Here is a 27,322-nt window from a genome sequence, read left to right on the forward strand (position 1 = left end):
GTCAAAGGTGAATACATGAGCTTGCTATCTATGGTTGCATTCTAACAATTTACTGATATCAATAATTGTCTCGAGCTCTGCTTTATCAAGTGGTGTTTCACTCTATGTAGCTTAGAACCATGGTTGTCAGTTAGCTTCCTTTCAACTGGTTTACCCAGAGTAGCATGAACCAGCTTAACTGGTCACGTACAAAACGGCCTGTGAAATGTTTCTAAACTTTGCAGCCAGGACAGCCGCCACGAGCTGTGCACTGTGAGCCTGCTGGAGGAAGGGGACGAGGAGGTTGCCGTGCGTGCCATGCAGCACGTTCCCCAAGCCGGCCGCGTTGCCTTGACAGCTGGCTCTCGGCTCTGGCTGTGCGATGAGGTCACCAAAAATCTGCAGGAGCTGGACGTGCAAGCTGCTCCACTGTGCCTCTGTGTCACCCAGCCAGATGACAGGTACGCTTACAGCGGCGTAAAAGTGCGACCACACTAGTGGGAAAATGGATGGCGCAAAACTCAAGGCGGAAGGAGTTTGCCTGTCTCACAGCAAATGGATTTCAGAGCTGTTTTCCACAGTTTTCCACAGGATGCAGATCTAGGGGACTCACTAGAATGCAACTTTTCCTTAGCAGCGGCATTTGGTCTCTGAATGCTCCTCGGAACTGGCGCTGTTGGTAGCAAAAAGAGAGCACATGGATAGTGACACTGTCACATGACTTCTGCAGTGGAGACAATGTTTAGTGTGGTCACACTGACACTGGCAGGTCTTCTACTAGTATGACATTGTTCTTGTGTCTTGAAGTGTTTGTCACCTGGACCTTGTTATCACAGTGTGGTATGCTCTTTTCATTGAAGCTAAAGCAGAATTGTGCTTGAGGGTTGATAGAGTTGAGCTGATATTGATGGTTTAATAACTATCATTGCAAGCTTTTACAAAGGACAATCCATAATATGCAAACCTCAGCACTGTTTTGGAAGTATTGCACATGTGTATACTCCATTCCATACATAGCAGTCAATGATGTGGAAGCTAGAGAGACTTCTTGTGGTGGCTTCGTTAGGAAAGTTAGGAAATTTGCAGGCACAGGATGGGGTCAGGTGGCACAAGACAGAGGCAAATGGACATTGCTGGGGGAGACCTTTGTTCTGCTGTGGGCAAAAATATGGTGATGATGATGAAGGAAATTAAAAGTGTGAAGAGTATTAGTATGTCTGCAAAGCAGTGCCAACATTCCTCTGTGTTTCCTTTACATAGGCCTGCAGCTGAGCTCTGGTGCGGTGGTTTGGAGGGCATACTTACCATCTACCTGGTGCCCGAGAGTGGACCAGTCTCTGGCCGAGAGGCACTGGAGCACCCAGATACCGGCACAGTCTCCCAGCTTTGTGGCCAAAACAACACCGCCTGGTCCTACCTATACCCAGGTAATTGAATGTTTGACGTCTCTGTGATTGCTTTTGTTTCTCTTCACAGCATGTTAGTTATAAATATTGTGTCTACAAATCTATACAAATCTACAAGTAATTATATAAAAGCACTGTGCTGTATATTAGCTCCTTCCGGAAACAGTTTGGTCTAGGAAAGGCTCATGCTTTTGTAAAATGTCTGACACACTTTTTGGTACGCTTGTACATCTCACTCAATAGCAGTAGTCATATGCACAATACTAAAATATTTTTCAAACCTTTAGGACAATATTAACTTTTTCCTTACCAGTCCTAAAATATTAATCAGCTAGATCGACAGCTTTTCGATGCTGTTATATGTTGCCGTCAGAATGCTTCCATGAGCATCGCCATGCACTGTATGAAATGAAGACTGACTTTAACTTTTGGTCAGATTTCGCAATTTTCGGCATATTGGGGAGTCTTGAAAAATAAATTTTCGACAGGAGGTATCACTGAAACAAGCCTCCAGTACTCCTAGCGCTTTCGATATCAAACAACACAAAATTTGAGCTTCTGGTCGAATCGGTTCCACCATTTTTATATGACAGCGGCAGTGAAAACCTGGGAGCTTCTCTCAAGTTGCCTAATTTGTGCCGACGTTTACGCTGCTTTAAAGATGCCTCAAACATCAGCACATGTTCGGGAGAGCACATTGTTTTGAATAGTGTGCTTGAATAATATCAAGTGCAAGCTTATTTTTTCCTCCAATAAGTTGCTTTTACCCATTAGCGTTTCGACAACATATCTGACACATATTACAGTAAAACTTTGTTTCGGATTTCACAAGTCCGAAAGAAATGTCCAAATTAATCAAATGTTGAATTGTCGAGGGTATCGAGAAAACAATAGAGAGAGAGAGAGAAGTTTAATGATACGAAATGCTGAGAGGTCGGCCTGAGGTATATTCCTCTAGCCAGCTACTCGGCATTGGGGGAAGGGGAAGAGGGAAAGAAAGAGGGAAGAGGTGCATGATGGGTGACGATGACGATAGAAGGAAGATGTAGAACATATCGCAAGCAATTTGGCATGCTCAAAGTCTGCAATCCAGGCCCGTAGTTTTTAAACAAATACAATAAAAGAATGCTTACTACATCAACATGCCCCTATTTACCGAGTGAATCAGCAAATCTTGTTTATATTTTGCACAAAAGCAGTGCAGAAGCTGCAAGTCTCATCATCTCGTGACTTCCTTCGCGACATACGTCTTCATCTGAGACACACTTTTCACTACCCCACGCACAGCCCGATTATTTTTTCGTCAGTGTTGCCAGGTCACCACCCATCGCGATGTAGACGATGCTCTTCATTCTCAACAGCTTTGCACTGCGTAAAAATATGTAGGAGCGGGCGAATATTCGAAACTTCTAAATAACGAATCAAATAGTGTGCTATTCGATTTGGTCTTTGAATTGAATAGTCGCTATTCACAAATGCAAATATTTTTCGCATACTTTCGTATGTTGACCACCGCGGCCATAGTATAGACATAAAACATGAGAACTTGCATGATAAAGCAGGCTACGTTGCTTATGTAGCCATACCTTACAAGCTGTACAGCGATCATTCGCACTGTCTGAAGAGCCCTGTGCGTGCGAAGAAACTGATTGTTTACTCCTAGTGCTCCATTTGTGCTTTCAATAAACAACACTTCATAACATGCTGTGTAATGACAGAAACGTGCTAACTTGAAAAATACTAAGGTGTAAACATCGTTTTATATTTATTAGTTGTGACAATGGCTGTTCATTAATCAAAAACTGTTCGAAAGCTATTTAATATTTGATTTGATTTGGTTTGTATTCAATTCGGTCTCAAAAATCACTATTCGCACGCCCCTAAAAATATGTGGATCCCACAGACTGTGGGAGTCAATGTAAGCAAAACCTTGTATGCTGTTTGCTTTGACTGACCATAGTTAGCGATGATGTTAATGGTGAATGTGTGATTTCTTCAGCATTTAGGCCAATACGAGAGTGGTGAGTCGATGTTAAACATTGCCTTGTGTACACCACTGCTGTTTGTCTGCATAATCCACAGAACACACATGGACACGTGTTTGCTTTAGGCATTATTGTGCATCATTGTTCATAATCTCTGAGAGGGTTGAGCATTATCATTGCCTTACATGGCACATCGCATCATGGCAGAAGTGTACAGAACATTTACTCAACAACGGCTAGTCATCAGGAGCGTTCAGACGTTTGACATACGGGCCCAGCAGCGCGCGTTTCATCACCATGGTTACCGGCCATGGTGGTGAACAGACAGCAGCTCCAAGCGGTCTTCAAGCTATGGATGATTGTAATTTTTACGCTATCACAGCCCAGCATGCAATCTCCACAGCCCAGCGCCTGCATTTTCGTTGCATAGGAAAGCAAGCACAGCACATGCCATACGCACAAACTGTGATGACGAAACTGAATATGTGGAGGCAAGCACCATCTGGGGGTGTTGCAAACCCAGTGGCAGATGCGAGCTAGATCACAACAGCAGCAGTAGCGCCTGGAAAGTTGGGAAAAGAGGCTGCCGCTGCCACTTTGGACGAATTCGCGGCCGCTATCGACGCAATCGTAGATGGCGACTGCACAGTCATGAAGGTACATGGCCAACCCATGCACCGAGCCAAAGTGAAACTACCGCCGCAACTGCTGCAGACGAAAGGACGGCCGCTATCGACACGATCATGGATGGCGACTACACAGTCATAAAGGCACATGCACGGCAGTAAACCCAAGCATAAAGGCTTTAAAGGCACAAATAGGCACGAAGCATTCTGGCGTTTCTGTCATTCACGTACGATTTCCACTGATAACTGTGACTACACGAATTCTGCCGCTTTGTTTTGGTGGACACTAACACCACTTCTGCTCTTTCACGGCGCTCCATGCTCACCGAGCTCCGAGACTAGTCCGAATTGACCGATGTGCACTCAAATGCGTCCGAATTAACGAGAGTTTCATTGCATTAAATCATGTTTACACCTGCCAGGACCAAAGGGCGAGTCCAAATGATCCAATTTGCCAAATTAACAAGGGTTGAATTAAGAAGGTTTTACTGTATAACACATATTATCAGTAATCATTCCAGTCATGTAAAGTTTTCACTCACACAAGAGCGCGCAGTCGATTTCGGACAAACCTTCTGTGAAAGCTTGACCAGCAGTCTGATCTCTTCATTCTTGGACACTTCCTGTGCAAATTCCCTTATTTATTAATGTACACTACTGTGCAACACTGTAAGTTACTGTACAACAAGTTACACATACTGTACAAAGCACAAGACGGCTACATTGTAAGTTCAAGGTGCACAAAAGCCAGCTTTCTTGCAGAAAGGAGCTAATCAAGCACAATAATCGATTATGAGGAGGTTTGTGTTGCTCTCCAACATAACAGTCATTGCTCCAAGAACCTAAAGAATGCTGAAAACTAAAGAAACCACATGCTTGGTTCAAGGAGCCAAAACAAACGTCCCCTGTACAATAGGCACATACCTGTATTCAAATTCGCGAGTCAACAACTTTCCCGCAAAGCATGGGTTAATATTCATGCCACTAAATCTGCACAATATTTTTTTGTCTGGTCCAACTTGGAGAAACTGGAGACCAGGAGCATGGCACGTATTTCGTATATTTCAGATTTTCTTTACGCAGTAACCATTTTAGTGAAAATCTGAAATTATTCTTTTCATTCATGGTCCTTTACATAGTGCTTTGAAATTTCACATTAGAATTCCTAAAAACCCTCTGAGCAATTATTTTTTCTTTATCTTCATTTAAACCACGAACGATTCGGCTACAATTTTATATTGTGGTATATGTTGCGATATACTGTACATCATAATATAAAGAGAATACATCGTAAATATAAAACGCTAAAACATAAAAGCTCCAAAATTAAGCCCATTTCTGCTGGTAAGGAAAGAGTTAAAGTTCTGTAGACAGTCATCTTAAGCATGTTGCAATTGACCAATTAAATGCTGAAATAAAACTGAAGGTGCAGTTGCTTAAACAGGACATGTGTCTACCGAGTATTGCGTAAATAGGACCACCAACATGTACTTGACTCTTGCAGCTGAATCACTTGCCGATTTCCACTGAAATGTTGCAAAGGGGTAGAATTTTGCACTGGGCTGAGTATGTTATCACATTTGCGAGCCTTGATTGCCCATTTCCTTCAGAATAAACCCAAATGTGCCTCATTCGCAGCTGTGCCACTCAAAAAATAAAGATTTTGCTACAACGAAATGTTGGCACCATCTGTCACTATGATGGAATGTACCTTTCACAGCAGTGGTGACAGATGGCACCACTGTTTCGTTGCACAAAAATAAAATCTTTCGAACAATGCATACTAGTTTTTGACAGGCAGCTCTAGCTCCAAGTGCACTGGACTGACCACGAAAAACTTAAGGTTTTTTTGTTGCAAACGGGCACCCGGAAGATACTAAGTAATGCCATTAAAATGGGCACTTAAATTTTGGTAAGTATAGTAACTGCTATAGGTGCAACGACATTACGCGTGTCCTTGTTTATTTCTTGCCATTGCATCTCTATTACTAGCAACTAGCCCAAGCCACAGTTCTGCTGTGGCAGTAAACTACACCATTGCACAGCTTACAGTGACTGATACAAAGAGTCATTTAGCCATGCGCACTGTTACCTACGTAGGTTGCGTGGTGTACCAGTGGGAATGCAGTTCGCGCACCCTTCTGCATCGGCTGGATTGCTCCAAGCTTGCACCCTGCTCCGAGAGCCTGCTGTCCATGAGCATAGAAGAGCATTTGAGCCGTGGCCGGTGCCAGGTGACCGCCATGGCATACGCCAGCGGTGCTCTGTACGTGGGCACCGCCTGGGGCTGCCTGGTGGTTGCAGAGGCAACCGCCCTGAGGCCTCTCACCGTCTTTCGGCCCTTTGAAGAACCCGTAGACGCTGTGTTGTCTTTGGGTGAGCGTGTGGCCGCCCTGGGGAGGGGCTACCGCAGCCTGCTGGCTCGCTTCCTGCCAAGCGCAACCACGGGAGAGGCCAGTCAGCTCTGCGCCCTGCTGTGGTGTACGGATGGCTGGGTGCTGCCCTAGGGCTGATTTCCGTCTCTTCCGGCTCCTTGCCAGATTCCCTTGTCCGAATTGATTTGCCTGCACTAGCTGAACTACTTAAAGAAAACTGCACCATGCTTCGTGATTTATTGTGGTGCACTATGCTTGACGATGCTAGACACGCTGTACGCACGTGCAAGAGAGTCTGCCATAAATTTACATCTGAATTAAGCTTGTATGCCACTGGCTTCAGATACAGTGAACATTTCACATCCACTTTGTGCAGAAGACTACAGTGCTATATTTCCACTGCATGAAGGAAGGTGGACTGGAGAGAATTTACGCTAATCTAACGCAAGACCCATCTTGCACTGCTGGACTTGGAAAAAGCCCCTCAGGCGTCCAACGCCAACACCATTGCTGCGAGTCATTCACAGCAGAAAGATCGTGAAGCTACACTCAGCCCCTAGGAGGTGAATGTTCAGCCGTCTGTGGAAAACAAGCGCAAGGAAAACAGTGTGTCATCTGAACAGGTACAAGTTTGCGTTCCATTCCCGACACGTTACCATATGCTGTCATGACCTGCTACCTTGCACAGTCAGCCTGCTACTGGCACAACATCCTCCAGCCCACTACTCGTACTGTTAACTACAAATTAAAAAAAAAAAAAAGAGGGTGTCAAATCACAAGTAGCCAACACTGGAGGTCTGGTTACAAGATGATAGGAGCGGTCACATCAACATATGCTGGCAACTAGCATGAGCATCTTGTGCCGCAAGTTTCCTCGTCCCCCAAGCAGCTGTTTGTTCACGTGACCACAGGGCATGTGATACCGCCGTGTTAAGCTTGCCTGCAGAGACAGATACTGTTTTGGCACACTGCTACATGGAGCTTGCCCACTGTGGAAACTATTTATTTTGCAGATATTTATCTAAAAGTGTGGTTTGTTAGTGGTTCTCTTTCAGCCACCAAGTTAATGCAGCCTTGCAGAAGGTGCCGGTGGTCCAAGCATGTAAGTACAGTCTTGTGCAGCATGTAGGTTATTGTGAAAGCACTGACCACTCAAGTAGTAGCATGACAGGGGCCACTTTTTTCCGTGGTGACGATTGAGATCATTCATTCCTTGTTGCCTGTTTCTGAGTAAGATTGGCGGTTTCTGTAGATATAACTGTAAACAAAGGAGAGGCAAATGAATAATCTTGGTCTTGATCTAAGTCCTGCGGAAAGTGTTTCCCCCAAAAGTGCACTTTGTACTTTGTTGGCCAATGCTGTTCTGAATCATGCCAGTCTGTACAGTAGCCTCACTTCAAGAACAATCTGAAGGCACCTTAAAAATTCATTTACTTTCTTGGCAATTCACATTGACAGAACTGCATTGTACCCATGAGAAACTCTACAAAGATCCTCCATGTTATCGGGAAATCTAGTTCTACAGAGGTTGTCTGGGAGTCTGCTGCAGGGGGCCTCAAACTCATGTCACACACGAGGCCATACATATTGTACAGAGATCCTCAAAGGCCGCATTGTGGCGTGTTCAATGTAGAGATTATATGGTGGCTATTGGCTAGATAGTAAGGTCAAATAGTTATCTGGTGCATAGGGAAGTTAGGTGAAGCAGGTTGGACACTTCAAAGGGCCTCAGGGGCACATAAAGGGGCATGCAGCCTGTGGACCATGTGTTTTGAGACCCCGGCACGTTTTTCGCACCAGATAAAAACTGTGATGACTGCCGACTAGAGGCCTAGGAGGCCTAAATGAGCTAATGGTGAACAGGAAATGTATGAGTGGCATGTTAAAACTCTTGAGTTGTTGGTTTTGTCCAGTAGACAATATATACTGTGTGAATGTACTGCGGCAGCAGGAACAGGCCACTCTTCAGCAGAGTCCTGAATGCTTCTTTTATACGAAGGGCAGCTGACGAAGCCTCCTGGCTGGTAGAATGTCTCTAGAAGCTTGCGTGCAGTGAAAAACCAATCTTGCAACGAACCGTGGGGGAACAGTACTGCTCAAGCATGAATTCCACTGCTGCTGTACTGGTGTTCTCCCTGCTATTTTTCCTGCACCGTTTTTCTTTTCCAAAGTACAAAATATTTAACTGAAACAGCAGTGCATTTCATTACACAGTATGAATCTGTTATTCTTTCTACTGGTGCTTGTGGTTATGGTCGGGCTCTACGTTCTGGCCGACTTGAAAAGTTATTTAGTCGATATGATGTATTGGAGATTATCACAGAAATTTTAATGCCCACCACTGGTGCAAACCTTATTTAGGCAAATGCCGTCTTTTTGTCTCGAATGCCCCAGTTCTAATAATGGAAGACCGCTGTCACTGTGACAGCCACTGTCCGTGTGTATGTGTTATGAATGCGCATGCATGCTTTCTCATTTGTGTTATGTGTCTAGGGCACCTAGGACAGTCGTCATTTACATTTGGATGAGACAGTTCCCTCTGGTTGGTCGCAATATTGTGTTGCAGAGCAACGGACACAACTCTTTGACACATTCAACAATCCAGGGCATTTGTTTAGGTGAGCCCATATATGCTGTGATCATGCCAGGAAGTGCTAGTCTTGGCTTAGAACAAATTAACCATGCTCCATTTTGTTGTGTGTATATTTCTTGTAAAATGTAGCCGTTCTCTCTTGGTCACGTATTTTGCCCTACAAGCAGAACGGAACGATCTCCGTGCTTCAGTAAGTCCTGCAATTACCTCTTGGGCTGATAGCATAGCCTAGTAGCTTACATATTATCAAGGGCTACGAAACATCTTTTTCATTTTGTCGAGGTTAGGGAACTGAATTGCATGAAATGTTGGGCTCTTAGATACGCCATGTAGGAGGTCACACTCTCTGGCCAAAGAGTTAACTTCTCATTATTGTCACCGCATTGAATAGAACTTTAGACCAAAGTAAAATAAGATTCCTACACGCTATCTTAATGATCATTATATTCAATGAGAAGAAAATAATAGGTGGAACAATAAGCGATGAACATGCAGCAGCATGTATTAGGAGCGAGGCATGCATAGATTGTGTTCTAGTGAATATTAAACAGGAAGAAGTGAAATAGGGTTGGCTACATAATGGGTAGTGCAAGAAATTGGTGGTCTAGTTGCCCAACAATGGATGTTAAAAGAAATTTAGTCATGGGCACCAGAAAGGATTAGACGAAGTGACGATACATAGAAATTTTTCAGCGTAGGCCCTGATAACTGCATGAGGACAAGCAAATGAAACAACATGAGAAGCAGCTTTGTCATACCTCTGGGTTAGTGGAAAATGCGCAAGCAGCGGCTAGAATCTTTGATTAATTAATTGATTGACTGATTGATTTTAATGTTGCTAAGCAACATGGGTTATGAAAGATGCGATAGTAGAAGGCTCTGTCAAATCTCGGCCATGGCGGCCACATTTCGGTGGGGGTTAAATTTAGGTGCACATTAAAGAAACCCAGGTGGCCCAAATTTCCGGAGTCCCCCACTATGGTGTGCCTCATAATCGGAAAGTGGTTTTGGCACATAAAACCCTATAATTTTTTAGAAGGTTCTGATTAATTTTGAGAATCTGGAGCTCCTTAATGTAAACCTACATATAAGTATACGAGCATTCTTCTATTTTGTTCCCATTAGAATGCTGCCTCCTAGGCCAGAATCAAACTGAACTCACAAACTCGTGCACTCATGCTTAGCGGGCAAGAGGCACAGCTACCGATAGTGTGGCAAGGGAAGTGACGATCAAAGATGCAAGAAACAATTAGGAAAACAATGATGCATGGTGTCACATAATAGTTAGAAGTTTGGTTAAAGGGGTAACTACAGTACTTTCCAGGGCCATAGCTTCCCTTTTCAATAACATGTTTAAAGCTTGCTCAACAACTTGGTGTGGATGAAGCCTTGTATTTTTTAGTCATCTTTTTTTTTTGCGTGTGCTCAAACAAAAGTATTTCAGTGTCTTTAAAGTGCAGAATTTCACATAAGTTAAACTAGAGGGCATTCTCACACAGCAGCCATTTCAACTACCGTGGAAATAGTGGGATGCACATTGATCTTACCATGGTTGAGAGCATACTTGTTACCTTACCAAATCGGGCAGTTTTATTCTGAGCTCCCATTACAACATTCCTTTATGGCAGGAAAACATTATAATTTTCAGTGGGAATAATTGGTGGTTTGGTTTGTGTGCTGCCAAAACTGTGTAGAGCTTTGGCTGTATGTCACCTGTTTACAATTTCCTTGTATATTGAAAATTACTTGCTTTTTTTGAGAAAGCAGTTAAGCACTTGCATTCAGACAGTAAATTAAACTTACAATTGACGCATAATGAATTAACAATGACAGAATCAGCAACGTGATGAAAAGAGATAGTTGAGTTTCTATAATCTGAAATGTTACTGCGACTAGACATGGATGGAGATTAGCTAACAAGAGCTTGTCATTGTCTGTTCTTCGTTTGCGTCTCATTTAGTGCTTTACCATTCCAAATTATGGAATCGCCATCAAAGAGTTCAGAAGTCACATGAAGCCAGCTCATGATACTCCCAACCAAGAACACAACTCAGGTAACAGCTGTTTATAAAGTGTTGCTTTCCCGTTATTAAGGGTCATGTACATTCCATCATTCCCACTCTGTGTTAACAGTCGTACTGACAGCTTTCACTGACAGTAGCAGCAGGTTTCCATCGATGTATTTTTGCATAAAACCCTGCATCTTGATGGAAAGTGTCTATGGCAGCTGTGAAAACACTTGCCCACAAACTTATGTAGCATGTGTTCATGACAAGCAGAGAGAATCTCCCCAAGATGTTCAGGTCAAACTTTAAAACATTGTGTTGACATAGCTGGAAACCATAAAATTTTTGGCAAAAGGTCTGAATCCTGTGTATTGCAGTTCATTTGCAGCTTGAAATCAATATAGCGGTGTATGTGTGCTCAAAACGCTACCACAAAAAGAAAAAAAAATTGTGTTCCGATTTCAGCTTGGGCGTCGAGTGCAATTCAACAATTTTATTCTGTGCACGAAACAGTGATGTGAATGCCATGAACTATTTTTATGGCATGCAGCTGTTTAATTTACATTCACGTTCTGTTAATAAATATCACAACATTGTAAAACAATACCATATCGTCGTGTGTTCATAAAACAACAGGAATACAAACCCAACAGAGTGGCGAAAATGTGCAACTCTAAGATCTCTACAGGATGTCCCAGCAAACATGCACAATTTAAGAAATAACAAATCCAATGCCCTCCATGTGGAGAAAAGATACAGGCAGCATATTTATACGTGACTGCTAACAATTTAATACGCAGGGCCTGACTTTTTTTAAATGTGGCACACATTAGCTGGGGCACCTTGCATGAGTGTATAACTGAAAAAATGCTCAAGAAAACTACCAGATAAACTGGTATTTGTGTGTATGCCAGACATCTGCTGAACTGGACTGTAGAAACAAACTTTTAAAAATAAATTTCTGAATAAATTTCTGAGCAAATCACAACTAAAAACTTAACAAAACACAACAGCAACAAGTTGCTTTAGTGACTTTCCACTTCTGGGCACCAAGGCTCATTAATCAAAAGGGCCATGACATTAGAAAGCACTGTATTGCACTATAGAATTCCCTTTATGAATACCATGGTTCGCATGCATATAACTGATCCAAAATGTTTAAGAATCCTAGACTTAAAACAAAAGCTCCAACATGTTTTTCGCAAGGTTCTTAGCTGCAGATTGTACTGTATGTAACATTGGTACCGGCCTTACCATCCTCTGCCACTGAAATCATTACATGCAGTCAGCTGTTGTATTTACATGGGCAAGAAGTGCTCATCTTCAAGCACATGGACATCTATGAGGCTGTACAAAAATGACCATACTAAATATTGAGGGATGGCATAAATAACGCATGCATACAATATGCAACACACATATGTGATGCAAGGCCATCGTAATGTTCACAAGCCTGCATCAAGTTCTACGCGGCAGTCGTTTGTTATAAAAGAAAAGATGCATTTAAAGGTTTGCTGGAAAACCTGATGCCATGGCCTTTTTGAATTGGTGCTCGGACATTAAGTTGACTCGCATTCATGAGCACATGAGCAGTCCACACCACATCTGTGAAACATCGCTGTCAACTCAAAAGTTATACAGGAAAAAAGTTTATGTAGAAGGAACAGACAGACCTTCCTAAAAATAAAGGACACACAGAAGTGAAGTTAAAAAGTGTTATATAACCATAACTGGACACACAAATCACACAGACATATCTGGTACTCCACAAATGTACACTCCTAAACAAAGTGTATGAATAAGACACACTTCATCATTCCGCACAAGACTTCTGATCGCAACATTTTGCACCTGTTCTGTCAGCAAGCAGTTTTCATAAGATTGAATAAAAAAATAATAAACATGAGAAATACAGCTTCAAGATGCACCTGAGAAGCAGACCTGTCGGCTAATTTAGTCGCTAATATCAATTTTGAGTCTTGTCAGCTTGAGTAGAGTATGGCTGAGAAGATAATGTGCAATCTAATAACACTATACTTTGACTAAAATGGCTACAGCGAGTGTCATCAGCCACTTCTTTGGCCACAAAATACAAGTTATTTGAAACGATTTATGCACACACTAACACACAGCAACACTATCCAGTCATCCAACACGTCGTGCAGTTAGTCGGTGCTGCCCCGCCACATTTTAGACACATCAGGAGAGTCCAGTTAAAGCTATTTCATCGTCGCATCCCACAGCTCATCATGCCACTCAGACCTGCGCAAAAGTTTTGAAAACTGCGCATTGTAGACAGTGGATAGCCTCTTATTCTTGCATTGCTACCATCTTTCATACCTTGGCTTCCTCGCAGCTCCTTATTTTCAAATGAGTCATCACAGATCTCGAGGTGATGATGGCAAGCTTGAGCAGCCTTAGGCCCAGCCATCTCACATGTATCATTGCTTTGACATCTAGCAAAATAGGTGCAACGTGCAGCAAAGCAGGCACCGGGCCTGAGATCTCCTTTGAAGCTATACTTAACAAAGTTATGAGCAATGAGTGACACCAGATATTTTTTTCAAAAGTAAGCGACAAAAGAATGTTGATAAAAGTTAAAAAGTACAGTAATGTCCTTCACTACAAAGGAGCAAACAATAAGAAGTCACCTTGAAAGGAAACCGTTGTAAGTTAACAGGTATTTGCTCTGTGAAGAGCTGCAGTATACAAAAGATTGTGCCGCAGCATAAAAAAAAACATGCACATTAAACTGTACTGCTCAGTAAAACGAACACAGATAATGCTTTAGTGATGGTACAGATATGTAAGCAGGTCTCTGCAACATGAGCTTCACCAGATTCACCTGTCACCGACACTCGTGTTGTGGTATCTGACACCATCACATACAGGGTCATTCACTGTAATGCAAACGCTGCACTAATATTCCAACAGCGATAGCAACAAAATATTTTGCATCAATGCACGGGGACAAGTCCGCCAATAAAGGCTGAAGTTATGTTGCCTTGAATATTAATGAGACGTTTGCTTTGACAGTGAATGACTCCATATGCGAACACACACTGTGCTCCATTAAATCAGTCTGTGCTGGCAGCCCAAACTAGCTCAGGCAGTGCAGCCGTCAACTGATCAATGTACCGGATAAGGCGACACTTTTTAGCAATGCCTTTCTTTTCTTTCTTTCTTAATTTTTTCATGCTACCCTCAGCTAAAATTGCAAGGACTCGGTGCCATGATAGATGGGAACATTCGTTGTACTCTGACACCACAAAGGTAACTCAAGCAAACGAAGCGCTCCTCTGAGAACTAATGCAGTGAATGCAAGCCACATTAAGGGAGGGACGTGGCAATTAAGATTGGTGGCTTTACCAAATCTTTGATTTTTCAAGTGAATTTTTTTCATGTGGCCCTTGGGAGTTCATTTATACTGTTGCGAAGCATGAAAATGTGGGTATAAACATACAAATAAATATTTTATGTAGTCAGTTAACTAGGCCAAAGTCATTTTCGCAACTTCATAATGTCAGAATTTGGGCTTTTTGGTTGATGATCTGGAATTTCGAGTAGCGCAACAGAAGAGAAGGTTGTGCCCTTGTCATCTGCTGTGCTGTTCAAAATTCAAGATATTCATAACTTGAAGGAACCTGGTAACTCGAAGGGCATACGAGAGCATCCTCAAAAGGACCAGTCTCAGTTCTAACGCTTCTATAAGAAATCATTCGTGTCAAATTTCACCAGATTTCGTGTGCAGGTAACCAAAATTATTTTAGCTGTCACGTCCCACCTTAAAAGAGGCTATGCTGGCAACAATGGATTGTTGCTGGACTAGACATGTGCCGGGGCAGGGTAGCCTCAGGCAGAAAGCAGCAGCAGGGGCTCCTCATCTTCTTGGCTAGAATTGCTGTGCGGCTGGCCGCACACAACCAGTGCCACCAGGCCCACAGTGGTGCACAGGAACACGCTGGCAGCTGCACAAGAAAGAAGAAAGGGGGGAGGGGGATGTGATGTAAAAGACATTTGTGTGAATAGTGTGTGAATTTTGCGGCTCGGGCATCGCCTCGATGGGCAACGGTTGTGGAGTTCTCCTCCGTGCTCTTGGGACAAAGGAACGACAACACAGTAGTGCAAACAATCACAAGGGCATTTATTGCACCTTTCATAGATCAATGCCTGCTAGCCAAGTTGCTATCCACAAAACATGCCGATGGGCGCGCGACAAATCTAGAAGTCCGACTCACCGTGACCGGATAGCGAGCGAATATGTTCGCCCCATGCTGGATCCCAACGCCTGGTCGTTCACGTGTACGGTCACGCCAACGGTGGCGCGTTCGAAGGCGGCCCCGCGAGACGGTCTCGCAGAAGCATGGATCGGCGCACGCGCGGCACAGCACGTCCGTACTGCTTGTTGGCCCGAACCAGAGAGAGAGCGCCTTGTCTTTCCTGCACCCAAGTAACCCCGCAGCGGCGCGACACTCGCGCCATCTCTCGCACCGCGCTTGTACCACTCCGACCGCTGCGGGCGCCAGGCCACGCGAGCCGTGCGGGAAAACAACATATCAGGGGATGCGTGAGAGTCGCATATCCCCGCACGGTGTTGGTCAATTATCTAGATATCGAATGTTTTCAGATGCATGCGCTGTGGCTATGAATGAATGTGAATGCATAAATACGGGTTTTCTTGTGTAATAAATTCAGTTGGAATTAGCGCCCTGTATGTACTCATTCTTTCTGCTACCCATGTTTTATTGGCACTTTGCCTGCCTTAAAATGTCGCTGTACCAACTAGCTCGGATACAGATCCTAGTACAGAAACAAAGCCTTCTGGCTGTTCAAAATGTAGTTTACCTCCACTAGCAATATGGCAGAGAACGCGTAATTTCGATTAACTACCAAGCCCGGGCTATACTTGTCCTAGCTGTTTGTACTAATGCCACGAAGGATGAGCCGTACTTGTCCAGGCCACAGCTTCTTCCGTTTGGCTTGCCAGAGACAAGCCACGCTTGGTTCTCGCCATGCATTTGGGTTTCGGTACTCGAAGATATTCTTCTATGCTTTCGATCCCTTTTGCTATCATCTGTTCAGATAATTTCCCTCAAGCCCTACTCATATGCAGAGGGAAAGTCCCTTTTCCAGAGCTGAAGTCTTTCATTAATATTTTGGGTGAATACTATAAGAGGTAAAAGACACATGTATTTTTTTGAATCCAGATATACTGCCCAAGGATTTGCTGCAATAAAAAAAAATATCGCGGAAACTTTGTACACTTTCTTGCAGCAGAACTTGGGAGTTAAAGGGCTAAGGAACCCCGGGCAGTTGAAATGAACCCAAAGCACACAAGCACTAAGGCCTGTGTATGGCTTTGAGACGTTAAACTGCGTAATTTATCTCTTTGGCACGTACAGTGGGCATGGGGTTGTTCCATGAGGCTAAACATTCAATGGTAAAGCTACAAAGCACATTACCACATGTAAGGTTCGAATCCACATGTCACGATTAACCAATGCTAGAAAACAAATTCAGTGCTCTTTCTCACAATGTTTATTGCTGTACCTGGAGGAGATCCATGCATTTCAGAAACTTGCCTTACGTTAATTAAACGGACTCTAAAAAGCAGCACTACAAGTTGAATCAGACTGGTACAGAATTTTGCTCCCCCCCCCCCCACACACTCCCCAATATTTTATTAGCATTTCTCCGATGCAGAAATGTTGATTATTAGTGGAGAGAAGGCCAAACTTCCTTGTTTTGCACATCCATGCCCAAATCGCAGTTCAGGATTGTTGGCAAGACGTTGGGGATTCCAAAATATTATTTGCACATATTGGCCACTACTATGCATGAAACATTTTCAGAAGTTGCTAGGTTGAGCTTTGGCATTTCTTGAATATGATGCCATTCTTCTTCTTTGGTAGGCAATTAACCAATCCTGAACAAGCATTGCTGGATCCGCAATTTTATAAAGAGCTGGCATGAGAACTTCGAGATGGCTTCTTAACTCTTTCTGCATATCAAACCTTTCTGCATTCGCGTGATGCAAAGGTTGTGGGATCGTTCCCCACCTGCGGCAAGTTGATTTTTCATCCACTTTGATTTCCATTACTTTATCGTTTCTTTATTTCATTTATTATTTCATTTATTAAGCACAAGTAATTTCCCCTATGTTGTCCCTTGGTGTCAGTGTTTGTCAGCTTCTTATGAGATGACTAATAAAAATCGGGCCCCTCGGTTAACCCCCTTTCTTCCCCTTTCTGCTATAGTGAGACTGATCCCTCCAATATTCCAAATGTGTCATTTATCAGTCCAGCTTGACTTATTGGTACTTTTTAGCATCCCTTTAATTGCAAGAACAAGAGAATAGCAGAATCTGCCACATGAACACTTACTGGGACTGTCTGCAGCCACCCAATTACAATGTTCCCACAGTTTCTTGTAATACACCTCACGCATGATAAGCGCTTTTGTAGTGACATTCAAATTAGAAGTATATTAAGCTTAAGCAGTATGTTTTAAATGTGATTCAACCCTTGTTGTAACAAAGTTTCATTCAACATGAAAATGCCTTTGTTATATCTGATATTCATTATAAGCATGTATTTGTTACATGCTAAAACGTTGAGGCACATTTTACTTCCATTACGTCAAGGTGCAAATATTTCTCTGACTGTTTCTGATTGTCAGGACAATCTTATTACTGTAAGATTACTGTAAGCAGCCCTGGAACTTAACAATGAAAGGGTTAAGATTGGTACAATGTATGCAATCTGGTTACGTATTCTCTGAAAGTCACCTTCCGCGATATCACTTTCAGTGTGCACTTATTGGTTGGTTTAGCACTACGTCATGTCACGTGAAGGTGGCAGTATCACTGAAAGTGATCTTCCGAGAATACGTCTCCTGTTCAGAAGAGAAAAAAAAATCTTCATGCATATACAGCGAAAAAAATAGCAAAAATGGTGTCTGCTTACCACAGATGACAAGACTTCTGTTAAAAGCATCAAGGCACATTCAGTTAAACCAAACCATTACCAAGTGAACTATGCCAGGAGGATAATTGGCATAATATATCAAATCTCAACTGCTTCAAGCTAACCACTCATTTAGCCCTACCATTTCCAATTCAATTGCAAGCTGGGTCCTACCACTTTCCAAAAGCCATCATAAATTGGAATCGACTGCCTCCGGCTGTCATTTAATACAGAGGCAAGGGAATTACTTGTACCCACCTTGTCAAGCGTGTTTACTTTCTGCTCATATCAGCATGTATTTGGCCTGGAAAATCACTAAGCAATAATTTTTTTTTTTGTGCCCCCTACACCATAATTGCATTTAGGTGCTGCATGTATACATGTGAAAAAAGAGCAAATAAATATAACATTCTGCTCACATGCTGTTTATGCACTTTTGTAACTACAAAACCCGAACAGCTAAAACAAAATACACCATGGCCAACCCCCAGTCCTCACAGATCATATTTGTGACAACAGCTCCTGTTTGTGACCATTCAAAGACAATTAATAGTTTTGAGGATAGGACATCTTTAGTGGGGCACTAAACCATAACACTAACTCACAATTTCAAGTAATTACACACGGAAGGCGTACTATCTTGCATTTAACAGATTGTGTCCCATTTAAGCCTGCCTGTACGCTATTGCGAAAGCAAAAGGATGTGGAAGAGGCACACATGCCTGTGAAACAACACGACATCGACATTCACTAACAGCGCCATTAAAGTAAGAAAGTGAAAGACTGTGTCTCACCAGCCACATACACACCGGTCCCTGTACTTGTGACCTGGTGCCCATGTATATATACATTAGCTGGTGGTTCAGTGCCAGTTTTCACTAAGCAAATACGGGCAAACAATGTGGTGAACAGTGCGTAACTTATCTTTTTTCGTGGCATAAGTGATCCTGAATGAAACACATCACAGTTGTTGACCCATTCTTGTGCACATATAAGAAAAGCGAAAGCACGCACCAGCCAGCAGAAGGGGCAGGTTGCTAGGAGCCGGCTGGAACATATGCCGCACAGCATGCAAAGACCCATTGGACGGCCATGACGGCAGGCCTAGCAGGTGACCCATGAGCGGATAGAGGTGCACACTTGCCAGGGGACCCACGTGCTGACCTTTCTTCAGCGCTGGGCCTCGAGCCACAAACAGTGGCCGCATCCAGTCTAGGCTGGGTCGGTAGCCGTGGTTTCCGTCTGCAAGCAGTGTTGCGCAGAAATGTTTACAGACAGTCTGCAGACGCAGCAGTTTCAATATGGCACGATGACCAGCTTATGAAGGAACATTTCAGAAGCCATGACATAGCAGCCTAGGTGCCTTTAAACAGAGATATCCAGCTACTACCATAATACACAGGACATTCCTTTTGTTTGCTCTTGTGCAGGTTAGACACAGGCGTTGAGTGGAACCCACATGAATGATATGTGGACGATGCTTTTGACAGTGTCGACACACCCATTTTAGCGTGTATGATAAATTCGCAGTAATCCTGGCCAAAATATGTACCACGAGGTTAGGGACTGATGTTCAAAGCCCACAGCACCAGGGTATGAAAGTGGAACTGAACCGAAAACAGAAAAAATATAATTTTTGCATGAACCGAAACCTAACTGAATGCTACATTTTTTTTTCCCCGCTAAGGAATGAAACCAAAATAAAAAATTTGGCAGAGACAGTTAAGACTGCTTACATGTGGGAATGCAAAAGCATTATAGTCCCTTTGGTCAAACATTTTTTTCCACGCATTCCTTGTCCGCACAAGCTCTCGTCTGCGTTCTAACTGTGCCTTGGTAAGGCCAAATGAAAATGCCCCAACCGTCTCAACACGCTCGCTTGCCCGCAAGGAGTTCATAACTCGAAGGACCACTCAGTGGCGTTCAAGTGGACATTAATGCTTTTTATTTTATATTCTCATGACATGGCGCCGCCTCCTACACATTGGCTGTGCCCGTCACATGCCCGACGCATGCACTAGGCCACACGTTTAGTCAGCCAGATGGCTGCGACATGACGTGTGCAATGATGCACACACTAAGTACACCTCTAGACAACCAGAAATGTGGAGCCACCATGGCGTCGGGGAAGCGAGCTCGTCTCGCAGCCCAGAAACTCGAGTTCAATTCCCACCCAGATAAAGATTTACCTCATTTTCTTTTCAAAGGCATTAATTTGCCTTGCTCACAGGAACCTCCCTGAGAAATTTGACATCAATTCGAGTATTTTTTATATGTTTTTACTCTTTACTTTTTACGCCGCCGACTACAACGCCGGATTTTCACGTAATGGGGCATATAATGCTTTCACATTGAAAAAACAAAAGACGTTTTCGATTCAGGGTGGCTATCCTCTCTGAAACTTTTCATCCAAGCAGTGCCTGCACTCGTGGCTCAACCATGTTACCTGACTGGTCAATGCACACATGCTCACTGTCATTTTAGAAGTGACCACACTGCTAGTGCAATTTGCAAAGTGCCACTTCGGCAGACAGGCTTGTTAGCAATACACTTGTGAGGGTTTGAAACTGATGACTGTCAAATAGTTCAAATGGTGGGAGACCTATATACCATAATCGCTCAAATGAAGAGGCACTTCCTATTTAAGCCGTTGCTTTTCATCGCACTTGTATGTAAAGCGAAGCAGGTGCCATAGAAATGATGTAATGCTTCTAAGGTTTGCTTCCACAATGTGATAGTTTTGTAACTACTTGTGCACATTTTTTTTTTAGTTTTTCAGCGCTGCTGAGGAGCATTGTCAAGATTTTGTACAAAATAAATTTATGCTAATTTCCTTTAATTATATTCATGTTTACTTAAACAAGCTGGTTCAGATAGGTTTGAGCTGTTAGTTTTTTCTGCAGCATTAAACTGGGACTGAAGTGGTTTTTTTGTTGGTGCGTGATCTGAAACAAAAGAATGTTTGGTTCAACAATCTGCACGGTACCCAGTTCGACCTTGTCAACACCATGCTTACTGCATAGCCGAAATGGACTTGGTAATGCCGCATAACACTATGCTGAAAATATGTAAAATATATCTTCTACATGGTTGCTGCTTTAGGTTTGAGGTTCTTGTCCCAGAAAACAATTTTTGATGGCCATGCCAAAAGATACAAAAAAATAATAAGGAGAACGCTTACAGTAAAGAAGTTGCAAAGGAGAGGCAACATCACAGCCAACTAACCGCCCACTTCCTCCTACACAGCACCTGTTTCCATCATAAAAATATTGCACTTGATGCTACAGTTACATACATAGCTGTCAGTCTTATCAATGTAATAGGAATGCAAGCTGAATGTGGGGGTCACATTTTGAAAGTGGACCATTAAACAATGCTGTACATGATTTTTGTGTTGTGCTCTTCACAGCGTTGTGCTTCACTGTAACAGTCATGCATAAATCCACTGCAGTTTTTTGTCAGTATGCTCTATAAAATGCAAACACCAGGCATTAAGGCTTACTAACACATTCATGTAGGAATTTTGCAATGTTCACATAACCTGGACAATGAGCCGCTATGACAGATATCCTAACATTGGTGCGTGCACGAGCAGTACGACACCATGAGATGGCCTTCTGCTAAGGACAATAACGAATGTACTTGCCGAGTATTCTGGCTAATTATGTGCGCTCAGTGCTTACAGGTGCGATTTTCTCTCTGCGACGTCTTCGAGAGTACCAAGTCCCATCCTGGTTCGGCTTCGGCCAGAATGGGAAGGATGCGCACGTTGTGTCGGTAGTGGTACTCGGGCGGAATCTCGTTCGACCTGTACACTCGGATGTGGAGTCGCGCGGCCGCTTCCGACAGCCTTGTGTACACCTCGTGCTCGCGACCCTGTGCCGGAAGTATGTTCCACACGGGGCTCGTGCCGTAGGCACGGAAGGAGTCAGGCGGCAGCACCTCATCCAGCGCAGACACCCGCGTCACAGGCGCCATGCCGTGGTCGCTCACCACGATCAGGTGAATGCGGTCCCACAGTTTCGCTCGCTTCAACGCCGCCACTAGCTCACCCACCAGGGCGTCGACTTGCTCGACGCGCGCACCCGTGACAGGCGACAGCGGCCCGTATTCGTGGCCGGTCGCATCTGGCTCCTCGTAGTAAAAAAAGACGCAATTCGCCGGCTCCCGCGGATGCAGAAACCAGCTGATGACGCGGTCGACGCGTTCGGTGAAGTTGAACGACGAGTCGTAGCTCTGCGCGTAGTGCGCGGTCACGCCGTGAATGGCCACGTCGCCGCCGGGCCACATCATACTGCCGCTGCGGCCACCGTGCAGCTGGTTGGCCGCCCAGATGGGCAGGGAGTGGCCGTTGTCCCACCACTTGGGATCGCGGCTCGACTCGTCGAAGGTGTCGTTCAGCACGGGGTCGAACATAACGTTACCAACGATACCGTGGCTCTCTTCGTAAAGGCCCGTAGCGATGGTGAAGTGGTTTGGAAAGGTCTTCGTCACGTACGCATTGCGCAGGTACTCGGCCTGCACACCTTCAGCAGCCAGCCGATCCAGGTGCGGCGTCTTGTAGAGAGAGCGGTACTTGTACCAGAAGCCATCAAGCGACAGAACCAGCAGCAGCGGGGGCGAGCTGCTGTGGGCGCAGACCCACAGCGCGCAGCACGTCAGCCACGTAGACAGCATTGGTGGCAGCTGATGTCACCTGTCGCACGCCTGTGATCCTCTGATGTTGAGAATGCTACAACTGCGTCGGCTCTCATATTATACGTTGCATTCCTTTCTGCACCTTGAACACGGTGACCGCGCCTTCAGGCTCGGCAGCTGCGTCCCTGACACAGTCGGTTGCCCGCAAAAACACGCTCATTTTTCCGCAGTTGCCTAGGCACGCGCAACTACGGAACGCCGAGGTTTTTCCACACCGTTGCAGCCACTTTCGCTGTTGATTCCTACAGGCGGCATGCTTTCCTATTTTTGTTATGCTTCCTACGCGTCCGCCAATGTTACCAGATAATCCGCAGAACGATCCGTGCGGCAGACTCCGATCACTGCGGCGAAGGATCTGTGCACTGGTGCATGGTGTGCCAAAACTTCATAAAATTATAGTTAGAATCACAATCAAAATTATCTGTTTGTTTATTTAGTTGTGGCTAATTTTTTGTAATTTTTGTAGGAAACTCTATGCTTTATTCTACGATCTCACCACTAGAGTGCAGCTATAGTGGTTGGTGGCGCAACCCACCGGCCCGTTGCAAAGGGAACGTACATAACATCCATCCATTCATTGAGAATGTAGTATGTAGCGTTGTATGTTCTGTGTGTTAACGCGTAGTATGTATACAGTTGGTATACAGTATGTATTCTAGGACGCATGGTTCTTGCAAATGCGGTACAACGCGAACCTGACGAACGCGCTCGTTGAAAGGCAATTTAAATGCTAGCTCATCCCTCGTGTGGATACACGTAGCACCGTCGTACGCCGTCAAACAAGTGTAAATACTTAAGCTAGCGTGCAACGCCGGTGAAGATGCCTCAAATCAGTGTGACTCCGCTAGGCGCTGGCCAGGACGTGGGGCGCAGTTGCATTCTGCTCAGCATTGGTGGCAAAAACGTAATGTTGGACTGCGGCATGCACATGGGCTTCAACGATGAGCGACGGTTCCCAGATTTCACTTACATCACTCAAGAGGGTCCCCTCAACGAGCATCTAGATTGTGTCATAATCAGCCACTTCCACCTGGACCATTGCGGTGCCCTGCCGTACATGACCGAAATGGTGGGTTATTCGGGTCCCGTTTACATGACACACCCGACTAAAGCCATCTGTCCGATCTTGCTCGAAGACTTCCGTAAGATCACCGTCGACCGCAAAGGCGAGACCAACTTCTTCACGTCCGCTATGATCCGCGACTGCATGCGTAAGGTGGTTGCTGTAAACCTACATCAGGCAGTTCAGGTAGACGATGAGCTGGAGATAAAAGCGTACTACGCTGGACACGTATTAGGAGCTGCGATGTTCCGGATTCGAGTAGGCTCTCAGTCGGTGGTCTACACCGGCGATTACAACATGACGCCCGACAGACATCTTGGTGCAGCTTGGTTGGATAAATGCCGGCCAGACCTGCTCATCACCGAGTCAACATACGCCACCACTATCCGCGACTCGAAGCGTTGCCGTGAGCGCGACTTTTTGACCAAAGTACACGACTGCATTGATAAAGGCGGTAAGGTGCTGATACCTGTGTTTGCCTTAGGTCGGGCCCAAGAACTTTGCATTTTGCTTGAAACTTACTGGGACCGAATGAACCTTCGCGTTCCGATCTACTTCGCCGTTGGGCTTACTGAAAAGGCTACCAACTACTACAAGATGTTTATCACATGGACAAACCAGAAGATCCGCAAGACCTTTGTGCAGCGAAACATGTTCGATTTCAAGCACATTAAGCCCTTTGATCGAGCCTTCATTGACAACCCAGGGCCCATGGTAGTGTTTGCCACCCCTGGGATGTTGCATGCTGGGCTCTCGCTGCAAATATTTAAAAAGTGGGCTCCCTTTGAGGGAAATATGGTCATCATGCCAGGATATTGTGTGGCAGGCACTGTGGGCCACAAGATTCTCAGTGGGGCACGCAAGGTAGAGCTGGACAATCGGCAGGTGGTTGAGGTTAAGATGTCTGTGCAGTACATGTCCTTTAGTGCACATGCTGATGCTAAGGGCATTATGCAACTCATCCAGCAGTGCGAGCCAGCCAATGTGTTGCTGGTCCATGGTGAAGCAGGAAAGATGGACTTCCTGCGCAAGAAGATCCGACAAGAGTTTTCTATTGACTGCTCCATGCCAGCTAATGGCGAGACTGTGGTTATTGACACACCCGACACAGTGCCCGTTGATGTAGCAGTGCCATTACTCAAGCATGCCCTAGGCTCGGACAGCAAGCGACCCAAGCTTATCCATGGGGCTCTTGTGATGCACGATCGTGGGGTGCGGCTGCTGGACTCAAGGCAAGCCATGCAGGAACTAGGTTTGACGAGCCACCAGATACGATTTACCACTACTGTGGCCTCCCCAAGAGCTGCATTGGCTGATGCACTGTATACGCGGCTCAGAGATCGATTACCAGGTGTGCAGCTGCTGCCTGATGGCTCTATCGCTGTTGCCTCAGCACTGGTCAAAGTTGGTGGCCAGGAAGATGATGCAGCGAGTAGAGCAATATGCGTGTCATGGACTCTCCAGGATGAAGACCTGGGAAGCCATCTCCTCAGTCTGGTTCAGGAGATGGCTACAATGTGAGGTCCCATATGAAGAGAAACTCGGTGCAGTGGCTGAGTGTGAATCTGGTTATTGTTCCTGTGAAGGAGACCAATTTGAATACCAGATTCTGTATTTGTTGACCTTTAGTTGTGTATACTATTTATTTTATCAGTGACCATGCATTGGAGTGCGAGTGATTGCTGTTACTCATTTTGCTTTTCTTTTCTTATGCTGCTAATACTTGCAGATTAAAAAATAAAAACCATACCTGAGTGGCAAGGGGTCCCACTGCCTCTTGTTATTTAAAATATACGAATCCTATTGAAAGCACTGACTTCCTCACCTGCTGAGCAATATTGCCTTTGTATTCTAGCATAGACAGAGGCTCAACATTTCTATTTCTTGTTATATTCTAATGCTTTTGCTTGGTGGTGCCTGTGCATTGAGACCAGTGTTGGCACTGTCAGCACTGTACCGGAGGTACTGGTATTGTTAACAAGTCTGTATATTTATGTCTGACCAAGTATGTTTTTGAGATAGCAAAGCAAGTTGACTAAATGTCATGCTTTAATTGTAATGCAGGCCACACAACACAGCTGCATTGAAGATTTCCTTTAGTCTGAAAGTATTGAAATCTATTCATGTTAACCGTAGCTGGAGTGACCATGTGCAACACACACGCACTAGCATATATATAGTCACCATTTTGCATTCTTTGACATACAAAATCGAACACATAAGTACCTTTTCAAGCTAGTGTACAGCTGTTCTGTCAACTCCTCTGCTCACACCAATAATTACTATGTTTGACAAGCAGAAGTAACACTGCATTTTTGCATCTGTGCGCATGCTACAGTGCACGTCAATGCAGGTAGTGGTGCAGAGAACTACCAGACACTGCGCCACGAAAGATGTTATCCTGTAAATGTGAATTCCATATTTGTGCCCGTTTTGGTTCATGTTCCAGTCCCAGAGCATGTACAGTTCACTTGAACACGATCTGGTGCTGCCATGTGCCTCTGCATCAGAATTCAGTAGTGTGGGCAGTGTTGTGGTTACTAATTTCCTTTGATTCTATTCTTTTCTAATGATTCGTTGCACTAAATGATTTTGGGAGTATGGTGGCATAGCAGCCATTGACTGAAATGAAAGGCGGTGCACAAGGAGGGCTGGATCCCTGCAGTGAGTTAGGCCCTCTGTCCAGGGCCCTAACGGCAACAGCAGTACTCTCGGCTCTGGTGATCAGCTTTCACTGATCTCCCAACGCCGAGCTGATCAGCACCATCTCCCATCTCCCACTGCTCATGCATTGCGTTTCAGTTGGGAGGGGGGGTTGTTAGGGACTTTTTGGTGTGACAAAAATGTTTTTAGCTAAATATATGCTCATATTTGCTTTTAGTGTTTTTCCGCAGCTAACCCCACCTCCCCTGTATAGTCGAGTTATCGCTTTCTCAGCAAGCTGATTGGCTTTTTTCCTCTTTTTTTCTCTGCACAGATTGCAATGGTTACAAATTTTACTTAAATAAGTGTATGCCAAAATTCTTAAAGGGTCTGAATTAGTGGCTCGTGAAGCTTATTGTCTAAAAATAACTGTAATCTATAGGATGGTCCATCTGTATCCTGGCACTTCTCAGTACATGCGTGTCGTTTGTCCCTGCACAAAGACACAGCAATGGTGAACATCTGCAGCAGATGTGAGTTCTTCATGGGGTCTTCCAGTGCTGGGCTTCAGCCCAAGTTATGGAACCCAAACCTAAACCTCCGGAGGGACTTTCTCCATCGGGATGAGATTACAAAAGGAGCAAACACGTGGGAGAGGACTAGAGCATGTGTTATCTGAGACTAGACTTTCACATTACAAAGATGGAGCGGGGTTCGAAGGGAAGTAGGCTTCAAGGATTAGCTATCAGCTATGGAGTTCACAAAAGGAACATCTAGTAGTTGCACATCTCTGCAGGTTGCTAGAAGAAAGCCCAGGTAGAGCACGAGTCGAATCTTCCCTCACAGAGGCATTTTAGTTGCAGAACTGATGACCGCAGAATGACAGGGAAAACTGTGATGTCAGTGTTGCAAAGCATTTTCTGCAGCGTTTACAAGGACTTATGGAAATTAAATCCCTCTTTCAACCTACTGAACATGATAGT

General features: G+C 44.5%; 3 protein-coding genes across 3 annotated transcripts; 2 read left to right on the top strand and 1 right to left on the bottom strand.

The window, feature by feature from the left end:
* Positions 1 to 204: 204 nt before the first annotated feature.
* On the top strand, positions 205 to 11,576 carry LOC140219059 (leucine-rich repeat serine/threonine-protein kinase 1-like; the record flags this gene model as incomplete). Its single annotated transcript, XM_072288921.1, has 3 exons — positions 205 to 440; positions 1,240 to 1,406; positions 6,097 to 11,576. Coding segments are annotated over 3 exons (810 nt in total), but the record flags the coding sequence as incomplete, so codon positions are not given.
* Positions 11,444 to 22,922, bottom strand: LOC126521983 (bis(5'-adenosyl)-triphosphatase enpp4-like). The gene is made up of 3 exons (XM_050170744.3): positions 21,619 to 22,922; positions 18,950 to 19,177; positions 11,444 to 14,938 (listed from the first exon to the last, which is right to left on the bottom strand). The coding sequence occupies exons 1-3, from the start codon at positions 22,610 to 22,612 to the stop codon at positions 14,823 to 14,825; spliced, it is 1,338 nt and encodes a 445-aa protein (XP_050026701.1). The 5' UTR covers positions 22,613 to 22,922; the 3' UTR covers positions 11,444 to 14,822.
* Positions 22,923 to 23,223: 301 nt separating this feature from the next.
* On the top strand, positions 23,224 to 25,457 carry IntS11 (integrator complex subunit 11). Its single transcript, XM_050170740.2, has one exon. It carries the CDS (start codon positions 23,454 to 23,456, stop codon positions 25,215 to 25,217), a length of 1,764 nt encoding a protein of 587 aa, XP_050026697.1. The 5' UTR covers positions 23,224 to 23,453; the 3' UTR covers positions 25,218 to 25,457.
* Positions 25,458 to 27,322: the final 1,865 nt, after the last annotated feature.

This window comes from Dermacentor andersoni, chromosome 6 (genome assembly GCF_023375885.2).
Source record: "Dermacentor andersoni chromosome 6, qqDerAnde1_hic_scaffold, whole genome shotgun sequence".
NCBI classification, from domain to species: domain Eukaryota; kingdom Metazoa; phylum Arthropoda; class Arachnida; order Ixodida; family Ixodidae; genus Dermacentor; species Dermacentor andersoni.